Genomic DNA, 10,808 nt, shown 5'->3' with positions numbered 1-10,808 from the left:
TTACATTATTCCACGTGACACCTTCCTGCTACACTTACAACTACGACTGAATGAGAAGTTCACTAGATTTACTACGGTCGTGGTCTCATTCAAATATAAGAAATGCCTCTAAGAAAAGCCGTGATTGTCCCGGGGAACGGATCTGGAGACGTGGAGCGGTCTAACTGGTACGGATGGGCCCGCAAACAGATCGACAAGGTAAACACACACCGGGTGAAGCATGTCAAAACAAAACAAAGCAACAGTAATATCTGTATCAACTTTACAGCAGCGCGATGTCAATCAGAAATATCGAAACGGTGACCTTCTATTCTTCCCTGATTATAGTTTTGAATAGTGTTCAGTTCATAATTGATCTCTCTAGCCAGGACAACAATACAGCAAATCCGGGGACCCCGTTGTCGGGAAACATGTGCTGCGGGATAACCAAATTGTTATAGCCAAATGATGTCGAATCGTTTGTATATTCTTAGATTCCAGATATGACCTGTATCCTGAAAGATATGCCTGACCCAGGTAAGTTAAACGAGAACGCATCCCTTTTAAGTGTGTGTAGATACTGTGTGTGTACACTGTTAGTGACTGTAGTGTGTGTGCGTGCGTGCGTGCGTGTGTTAGTGACTGCCAGGGAGAGTGTGTGGCTGCCCTTCATGGAGGAGATGGGATGTGATGAGGAGACGGTTATCATCGGTCACAGCTCTGGAGCCGCAGCTGCCCTGAGGTGAGGAGCCATAATAAGTACATCACCTGTACAACATATAAATTACTTATTATACACAATATCACCTATATAATATCTATAACATCACTGATATAACATAATTCATATTACACATGTGAATAGTAAAAAACACTTGCACTGCCGGAGAAGGTTATCCCAGTATTTCCCGGGAACTATGTGAGAGACTTCATATTTGTGATGATTGACATACAACATATTAGACATCATACAGCAGAGATGATTAGAAACACAACATGCATGTTATATCGGCATAACTTATGTAACTCAAAACTCATGATGTAGACTAATTGATCGTGAAGGCTGAGATAAGAGATGGAGGTGAAACTGATCAGATTAGATCCTACTAATAATGTGGTGTTCAGGTATGCAGAGAGCCACAAGGTGTTTGGGATCATCCTAGTGGGAGCGTACGTCTCTGACCTGGGAGACGAGACGGAGCGAGCCAGCGGTAAGAGAACCCACCGAGACATAAAGGGAGGGGTTAGACAGTACAGAGACAGGTCATTAAGGAGCAGGTAGGGGTTCGACAGTACGGAGACGGGTCAATAAGGAGCAGATAGGGGTTAGACAGTACAGAGACGGGTCAATAAGGAGCAGGTAGGGATTAGACAGTACAGAGACAGGTCATTAAGGAGCAGGTAGGGGTTAGACAGTAGGAGAGACGGGTTATTAAGTAGCAGATAGGGGTTAGACATTAAAGAGACGGGTTATTAAGAAGCAGGATGTGGTTACAGTACAGAAACAGGTCATTAAAGAGCAGGTAGGGGTTAGACAGTAGACATAAGTTATTAAGGAGCAGGTAGGGGTTGGACAGTAGAGAAAGGTAATTAAAGAGCAGGTAGGGGGTAAAACATTAGAGGGCATTTAAGAGCAGGCCGGGGTTATACATTAGACGTCATTAAGGAGCATGTAGGGGTTAGATAGTGTAACGAAGGCGTTATCGTCCCTCAGGATACTTCAATCGTCCGTGGGATTGGTCAAGCATCTCGAGCAACGTGGATCACCTGGTCCAGTTCGGCTCCTCTGACGACCCCTTCCTGCCCTGGGAGGAGCAGCAGGAGGTGGCGGACAACCTCAAGACGGAGCTCCACCACTACTCGGACCGCGGGCACTTCCAGAACACCGCGTTCCCGGAGCTCATCACTGCCGTCAAAAAGCTCAAGGCAGCGGCATGATGCGGTCGCCCGGGGCAACGGCTGCAAGACGAGCCTTGTGTGGAGGGGGAGGGGCCCTGTGTGGAGGGGCTCTGTGGAGAGGGGCCTTTTGTGGAGGGGGAGGGGCCCTGTGTAGAGGGGGAGGGGCCATGTGTAGAGGGGGAGGGGCCATGTGTAGAGGGGGAGGGGCCATGTGTAGAGGGGGAGGGGCCACGTGAGGAGAGGGAGGAGCTGCACTTCAGCTGAATGACTCAAACCTTTTCTAAAATAACAAATCGATCCGAATAAAGTTGCACAAGTCTGAAACCTTTTGTTTTGGTTTTTATTCCCAAGAATCCAAAAATACATACAACAGATTTACAAGCTTTTCCTCACAGAGAAAATAATATGGCGGCCAGGTCAGGGCGCTAGAAGTTCAGCCACTCGGTCATGTAGATGCAGCGAGACGGCGAGATCTCTCCGCCCTCGTGGCACTCGTCAAACACCTGGGGGCCAGCAGAACACTCAGACACCAGGAGAACTAGAACAATGTGTGGCTATACAGGTGGGTATGTACAGGCAGGGGGTTGGGGTGTGTTCAGGAAGTGGGCGGGCAGGGGAACAGGAAGTGCTTACCGGGCAGAGTCCGCAGGGGGTTTTGACGAGGCCAGTGGGCTGGATGATGGGGTTGACCCCACGGAACAGCTTCATCTGACCGTCCACACTCCCCACCGTCCCCTCCTTGGCCGCGATGATGGTCATCTCCACCTTGCCGTCGTAGATCAGCGTGTTGAGGATCGTCTCGATGTCCTCCATGGACAGATCCACCTGACGGGAAGCAGAAGGTTTAATATAGCTGCATACCCCTAGCTTTAATGTAGATAACTTTAATATAGCTGCATATACCCCTAGCTTTAATATAGCTGCAGTGCATATACCCCTAGCTTTAATATAGCTGCATATACCCCTAGCTTTAACCGAGCTGTATACCCCTAGATTTAGTATACTTCGTTTTAATATAGCTGCTAAAAAACTAAGCTTTAAATTTGACTGCTTAGACCCATATACTTAATATAGATGCTTATATTTAATAGTTATCGTTACAGCTGCCAATACACTTAGCTTTAATATAACTACTGTGTGAGTGAGACAGGCAGACTAACCTTACTGTGAGTGAGACAGGCACCCACCTTACTGAGAGTGAGACAGGCATACTCACCTTACTGAGAGAGTGAGACAGGCAGACTCACCTTACTGAGAGTGAGACAGGCACCCATCTTACTGAGACAGGCAGACTCACCTTACTGAGAGAGGGAGAGAGGCAGACTCACCTTACTAATACCCAGCTCACAGATGTATTTCCAGACCTCGTGAGACGTGGCAAAGGAGCTGTTTCTCTGGATCATCGGACTCTGCTTACTGTCCCGGGCCACCTCCGCCTGCAACACACATACACACACACACACACACACACACACACACACCACTTAACCCTGGTCCAATCCACCACCTAACCCTGGTCCAATCCACCACCTAACCCGCCACTTAACCCTGGTTCAGCCCACCCCCTAACCCCTGGTTAGTTCAGTACGTAGTGAGCCCTCCCTTCTGAACACGAGTAGCTCGTTTGAGTCTTATTTCAGTAATGGGGTTAGGGATCAAAGTGATTAAATGTCATATATTACTAAGTTGATAATCAAATAACACATTACTACGCAAAAAATAAAAATAACGATTTGGTTCACTGACTCTTGATGAATCGATCCAGGAACCAACTCACTCGACCTCGGCTACTTGATGCTGTCATAGACGTTGACATAGTTTTGCAAGTACCTACTGGCACAGTACACAATTCTGGCCAGTACAGGCAACCGTAGTCATTGGAGAGGGAGGGGGGTGGGGGGGGGGGGAGACAGTTGGTTTCAATCTGCCACCTCACCACTAGATGGCACTCAATTCTACACGCTGGACCTTTAACTAGTAGTTAACCTGCCTGAGGATGACTCACCTTACTCTGCAGGAACTTGAAGCACTGCTGGTTAAGGACTTCCACGAACTCCGACTCAAAGTCCTGGTCACTGTACCAGGCCCCGCCCGTCACCGAGCGGTCCGGCTGCACGTTGTACAGCATGTACACCTTCTTCTTAGAGGCCTACCACACACACACACACACACACACACACACATTAAAGCATGTACACCTTCTTCTTAGAGGCCTACCACACACACACACATATATATATTAAAGCATGTACACCTTCTTAGAGGCCTACCACACACACGTTAAAGCATGTACACCTTCTTCTTAGAGGTCTACCACACACACACACACATTAAAGCCTGTACACCTTCTTCTTAGAGGTCTAACACACACACACACACACACACACACACACACACACACACACACACACACACACACACACACACACACACACACACACACACACACACACACACACACACACTGTGTGTGAGGAATACCACACACACGCATATACTGGACTCACAGCGACCGACTTGACGGCCTTGATCAGCTTCTTGCTCTCCAGGTTCTTCAGAATCTTGTTGACCTCAGTCAGGGGCAGGTTGCTCTTGAATCGCATGTCTCTTGTCCAGATACCTACGGTGGGACAACCAAAGCTTCACTAACATGTAGAGACCTACAGTAGGACAATCAAAGCTTCACTAACATGTAGAGACCTACAGTGGGACAACCACCGCTTCACTAACATGTAGATACCTACAGTAGGACAACCACAGCTTCACTAACATGTAGATACCTACAGTAGGACAACCATAGCTTTACTAACATCTAGAGGCCTACAGTAGGTAGTTCTAAAACATTATCCCCTTGAGACCCACAACGCTGCTGTGGTGTTTTTTTATGTTATCGCACATCAGTTCAGACGAGACACATCAGAGGATTAAAGAAAAAGATACCCAGTGTTCAACCTTCAGAGGGACGCAGGGTGATACTCCTCATTTATTGTCGCCACATATGAATTCTGTAAGTCCGTACAAACCGAAAGAGAAGAAGGTTAAAGATCTCAAGGTCTCACCTTTATTGCCTGCGTCCTCGATGATCTGGTAGACCAGCTTCTCCTGGTTGTCAGAGCCTTTCATCTTACTGGGGAGACAGCACAAATAACACGTCAGCTGCTACACTACTGCTACTGTAGTTTATACTGTAGTACTGCAGTTTATACTGTAGTTATGTACACTACTGCTACTGTGGTATCGCTACTGTGTTTATAGTGCAGTACTTCTACAATACTGCTACTGTAGTTATACTGCAGAACTTCTACACTACTGCTACTGCAGTTATACTGTAGTATGGCAACACTTCTGCTACTGTAGTACTGCAACAACACAGCTACTATAGTTGTACTGAAGTACTGCTACACTACTGCAACAATACAGATACTATAGTTATACTGTAGTATTGCTAGTGTAGTTCCAACAATACTGTAGTAATCATACTGTAGTCCTGGTACTTCAGTAATTGTGCTCACACTGTATAACTGCTACACTTCTGGTTCTGCAGTAACCCTACTATAATACCGGTACTGCAGTAAACATAATACGGCAGTCGATACTGCAGTAATCATACTGTAGTACTGGTACTGCAATAATCACAATCCTAAACTTTAGCGCCTTCCCTAGGTGCAGCGACATCTGGAAACAGAGAAGTGGAACTGTGTTCAGAACGCCAGGAGCTGTGTCCACATCCGCAGCTCCACGACTTTGGGTGGCACAGTAGAAAGCAGAGCTTGTTTGCATGACTAGTATGATCAGTTTAAGCCAATCGGGTATCATCCCAGATAAATACTGGCAAGGAAACGCGAGTGGGCAAGGCCAAGGGTCAAGCAGCGTTAGTGCCAGTACAAAGGAGTTTGTGGTTTACCTGGCAGACTGAGCGTCCTTCATACGATACAGGAGACCAGAGCTGTTCCTCAGCAAGTCCAACTGACCCTACACAACAGAAACATTGCATTCAGTATTCAGACCCTAGACTTCCTCCAAAACCCTAGTCTTCATCCAAGACAATTCCTCCCAGACCCTAGTCTTCCTCCCAGATCCCAGTCTTCCTCCCAGTCCCCAGTGGTCCCGGTGGTTCCTACCACAGACAGCAGCTTGTTGATGACCATGGCCCGCTGCATGGGCTCCAGGTGGGGCATGTCGTTCTGGATCACCTGGTCCGTGATCCCCTGAGGGAACTGTATACAGAGCTCCTTGATCCTTCAGAGAGAGAGAGAGAGACAGCTACAAGTTGCTGCCCTGCTCAGTAGAATTACACCATACCTAACAGCACCATTAACCCTTTAAGCACTGAAGTGTCAAATACCTTTTCAGTGTAGCTACTAAACTGTACACAATAGGGGCTATTTAAATAGATGAGGCATAAAAACTGATTCATTTTTATATCGGGTATAACTAGGCTAGCATGTTACGTTAAACGATATGGAATTACACAAAGAACAGTCCATAATAAAGTAGATTTGTTATGGCCACTCAGACTAAACCTCCATCAACAGAGCAGAGTAGCATCATGAAGCTACGGATAGCATTAGTAGTTAAATGAATGACTGACCTGTTTTCAATCACCGCAGCATCAGCAGGGTCACACTCCTTCTTCACTTTGGCGTCGGCCATTGTACCGTGTTAGGTACTGTCCGTATGGAGTGATGAAGGTCTTCAGTTGTGAACAGCTTTTAGTTGTAAAGCATGTGCAATATCAACACTGCTACGTCAGAGTGGAAGATGCGAGTGTGGGGGCTTAAATGAGCAGTCCGAAAAAGTGCCTGATCATAACGCGCAGGCCGTTATTATTTTGTTACCATTTATTAATGTTCCTTCTTCAGCACAAAAACAAACCATTTCACTTGTAACATATATTTGCAAAATAGTTATTGTGTCAGATGAGCATCGCCATGCACGCAGTTTGGCTATAGTTCTCAAAAGCTTGAATTTATATTATTCACAAAACCACAGATATTGAATGTCTGTAAAAGATCCAATCACATTTGACGACAGGCTATAGTATACAACTGAACACAATAACAGTGTTTTTGTTGTTTTGTCATCGACTCAAAACGACACCAATTTAGAGCACACCTTCATGCAGGTAAAGCTGTGGTAATGGAGATGCAAATCCCAGCCGCGCTGGGCTACTGCGTCGATTCGAGCCAAGCCAAACCAGTGTATTGGAAGGAAAAAAAAATCTAAAAGTCTGTTAATGGAACAGTGCGAGCTTTTCTGAGTAACTGATTGTAACCCGCAACCAATTACAAACGAACAGCATACACAAATACCGGTATTAGGATTTGGTGATATTAAAAAAAAATAAAAAGCCAAACAATAATACTACTAATTTAAAGAAAATACTTAAAACACTTCCAATTTGCCGTTTAGGATCGCAATAAAAACCAACAAGACGTCAAACTTTCTCTTTTTCGCCTTTTCACTTTCTAGTTATCGTTCGTAATGTAAAGCGCAGTACGGGTGAGCGGAGCTCGACATGTCGGTGCTTTTTTGGTACAAACTCCGCCGCGTCTGGTCTTGACAAAACTAACGAACACCCGTTGCTACGGAGTTGTTTGGGGTAGCATGGTGCGTTGCCAGGCGACGAGTGAGGCGGTGGGACAGTGAAAACCTAAACAAGCTCTTTATCTAAAGAAGCGGACTGATTCATAGGAGTAACGTTGGATATTAAAGTAGAGGGAGTGGTCCCTACATGATGGGTCGGAACCTATAACCATGGCAGCGGGTTCGGTCGCAGCTCCGCGCCTCATACCCCTCCGCGCGCCGGGTCACGGAAGGGCAGGGCATGAGGTGGACACCGCAACACCTGTTGAGATGAAATCAGGTACACACAAATCCTTCTTTACTACGTTCTTGACCTCTTCAAATACTTCTTTCTTCACTGTTTTATTTTCTTCCAAAACTATCTTTATGTTGTGTTTGTGTCAGCAGGATGGGAAAATCGACCAGCCAAGCAACGGCACTAGCAAATAACGCTGCTAATGGTCCAATCTTTGCATTCACCCGTAGACCAAGGGTTTATCTGTCATGAGTCCTCTCATTCAGAACACTGAGTTAATGAGAAGAAACACTTTATGAAGGGTCACATCAACCTCTCCCCCTACCTCCCCAAGCCTGCACCTCCTACCTCCCCCAGCCTGCTCCTCCTCCTACCCCCCCCCCCCCCCCCCCCCCCCCCCAGCCTGCTCCCCCTACCTCCCCCAGCTGCTCCCCCTACCTCCCCCAGCTGCTCCTCCTACCTCCCCCAGCTGCTCCTCCTACCTCCCCAAACTCCACAGGACAGTCAGAGAAGGTGTTATTGCTACAGACTCCACAGGACACAGCACCAGTAACACACACAGACAGGGCTCCTGACTGCCTGTGTGTGTGTACGTGTGTGTGTGTGTGTGTGTGTGTGTGTGTGTGTGTGTGTGTGTGTGTGTGTGTGTGTGTGTGTGTGTGTGTGTGTGTGTGTGTGTGTGTGTGTGTGTGTGTGTGTGTGTAGACTCTACAGATGTGCAGATCTTCTACACTCTGGATGGTAGTAGTCCCGAGGCGTGGCGGACAGTGCGAGGGGGGGAGAACTCCACCATGAGGTACAGCGGAGCCCTCCTCCTCCCCCCAGGGAAGGTCTCCGTCAGGGCTGTGGCTGTCACCAGGTGAGGCCTTCATTAACCAATCAACCCAGCTGTCACCAGGTAAGGCCTTCATTAACCAATTAACCCAGCTGTGACCATGTGAGGCCGTCATTAACCAATTAACCCAGCTGTAACCAGGTGAGGCCTTCATTAACCAATTAACCCAGCAGTCACCAATTGAGGCCTCAATTAACTCATTATCCCAGCCGTCACCAGTTGAGACCTTCATTAACCAATTAACCAAGCTGTCACCAGGTGAGGCTTTAATTTACTCATTAACCCAGCGTCCACCAGGTGAGACTTTAATTGACTGATTAATCCAGCTGTAACAAGGTGAGGCCTTCATTAACTCATTAACCCAGCTGTAACAAGGTGAGGCCTTCATTAACTCATTAACCCAGCTGTAACAAGGTGAGGCCTTCATTAACACATTAACCCAGCTGTAACCAGGTGAGGCCTTCATTAACTCATTAAACCAGCTGTAACCAGGTGAGGCCTTCCTTAACTCATTAACCCAGCTGTTACCAGGTGAATTGATGAATAAAAAATATTATTATGAAAATAATGCCTCCCCCCCCCCCCCCTTCTCCAGGGATGGCAGGCAGAGTTCTACCATGACCAAAGTGTTCTTGGTGTCGGCAAATGTAACGTCGCTGAGAGGCCAGGAAGACCTCAAAGACAAGGTTCTACAGCTCTAATATCCTACTAAAGACTTATACACTGAACTGCTATGATTACTAGAGATACCATAAAAAGTACTACTACACACAGAGAACCTTTGACCTCTGACCTCACAGGGATTTGGCCAGGAGACACTGCAGTGGACAGAAAGGGGTACCCCCAGCCAGTCTCTGCCGCAAAGTCCTGCAGGTGTGGAAGGTGGTGCATCCTGTACTACATCATATCCTGTGTGTTCTGTGACCCCTGACCCTGTGTGTTCTGTGACCCCTGACCCTGTGTGTTCTGTGTGTGTTCTGTGTGTTCTGTGTGTGTTCTGTGTGTGTTCTGTGTGTTTCAGATGTTCTAAGATCATCTGGAGGCACTCGGTTCCTCAGTGGTCGTCTGGGACCCCAAGACCCCCAGACCCAGAAGAGCTCCCCCCCTACAGAACCCCCAAGACCGGTACCCCCCCCCCCCAACCCCCCTCACCACATCACTAACTACAGGACATCACCACATCACTAACTACATGGCATAACTAGATTAATTACGAAATGGCATAACTACATGACATAAGTACATCATGAACTACATGACCACTGCGTCACTAACTACATGACATAACCACACCACATCACTACATGACATAACTACACAACATCACTACATGACATCACTACATGACCTCACTACATGACATCACTACATGACATCCCTACATCACATCACTACATGACATCACTACATCACATCACTACACGACATAACTACACGACATCACTACACGACATCACTACATGACATCACTACATGACATCACTACATGACATCACTACATGACATCCCTACATCACATCACTACATGACATCACTACATCACATCACTACATGACATAACTACCCGACATCACTACATGACATCACTACATGACATCACTACATGACATCACTACATGACATCACTACATGACATCACTACATGACATCACTACATGACGTCCCTACATGCAGCCCCCTGGCAGCCCTCAGTCCTCCTAACCTCCTGTAACCTTCCCAGAGGACACTGCAGGCCACAACAGGCCACACCCAGAGCACTAGGGTCCAGCGAGAAGCGGACTTCCTCAGGTAACGAGCCGGTCTGTCTGTAGTCGGTCTGCCTACTCTTTCTGTAGTCTGTCTGTTCACAGTCGGTCTGTGTGCTCTGTCTGTAGTATGTATGTCTGTCGACTCTATCTGAAGCCTGCCTGACCACTGTCTCTCTGTCTACTCTACCTGTAGTCTGTCTGTCGTCTCTATCTTTCCAGGTGTACCAGCTGTGTATTTTATCTCTCCAGGTGTACCAGGTGTATTATATATGTCCAGGTGTACTATATCTGTCCAGGTGTACAAGGTGTATTGTATATGTCCAGATTAACTACATCTCCCCAGGTGTACCAGGTGTATTATATCTGTCCAGGTGTACTATATCTGTCCAGGTGTACCCGGTGTTTTTGTGATCGTCCGTCTGATCCATTCTCGCGGTTCTGTGTCCACTGTGGCGCCTCACTTCCTCCCGTCCCGGGACAAAGACTGCCCCCTACTGAGGCAGGACAGGTACTGCACCTCATACAC

General features: G+C 47.2%; 3 protein-coding genes across 3 annotated transcripts in view; 2 read left to right on the top strand and 1 right to left on the bottom strand.

The window, feature by feature from the left end:
* Window positions 1-1,967, top strand: rbbp9 (retinoblastoma binding protein 9). Its single transcript, XM_056586046.1, has 5 exons — window positions 1-198; window positions 474-516; window positions 619-721; window positions 1,105-1,190; window positions 1,694-1,967. Exons 1-5 carry the CDS (start codon window positions 103-105, stop codon window positions 1,915-1,917), a joined length of 552 nt encoding a protein of 183 aa, XP_056442021.1. The 5' UTR covers window positions 1-102; the 3' UTR covers window positions 1,918-1,967.
* A 241-nt stretch (window positions 1,968-2,208) lies between these two features.
* polr3f (polymerase (RNA) III (DNA directed) polypeptide F) lies at window positions 2,209-6,683 on the bottom strand. Its single transcript, XM_056585576.1, has 9 exons — window positions 6,470-6,683; window positions 6,000-6,117; window positions 5,783-5,850; window positions 4,938-5,005; window positions 4,386-4,498; window positions 3,884-4,027; window positions 3,207-3,314; window positions 2,512-2,703; window positions 2,209-2,381 (listed from the first exon to the last, which is right to left on the bottom strand). Exons 1-9 carry the CDS (start codon window positions 6,529-6,531, stop codon window positions 2,304-2,306), a joined length of 951 nt encoding a protein of 316 aa, XP_056441551.1. The 5' UTR covers window positions 6,532-6,683; the 3' UTR covers window positions 2,209-2,303.
* Window positions 6,684-7,625: 942 nt separating this feature from the next.
* The window catches only part of dzank1 (double zinc ribbon and ankyrin repeat domains 1), a 10,006-nt gene continuing 6,823 nt past the window's right edge, over window positions 7,626-10,808 (top strand). The window contains exons 1-7 of the mRNA XM_056586696.1: window positions 7,626-7,744; window positions 8,405-8,558; window positions 9,130-9,220; window positions 9,335-9,407; window positions 9,556-9,659; window positions 10,255-10,322; window positions 10,673-10,790. Of these exons, the coding sequence (XP_056442671.1) occupies window positions 7,636-7,744; window positions 8,405-8,558; window positions 9,130-9,220; window positions 9,335-9,407; window positions 9,556-9,659; window positions 10,255-10,322; window positions 10,673-10,790 (717 nt within the window). The 5' untranslated portion in view covers window positions 7,626-7,635. The remainder of the gene's footprint in view (window positions 7,745-8,404; window positions 8,559-9,129; window positions 9,221-9,334; window positions 9,408-9,555; window positions 9,660-10,254; window positions 10,323-10,672; window positions 10,791-10,808) is intronic.

The sequence above is a fragment of the Gadus chalcogrammus genome, chromosome 3, assembly GCF_026213295.1.
Source record: "Gadus chalcogrammus isolate NIFS_2021 chromosome 3, NIFS_Gcha_1.0, whole genome shotgun sequence".
Lineage (NCBI taxonomy): Eukaryota > Metazoa > Chordata > Actinopteri > Gadiformes > Gadidae > Gadus > Gadus chalcogrammus.
Note: the sequence above shows the minus strand (reverse complement) of the source record. Positions and strands in the feature narration are given on the sequence as shown.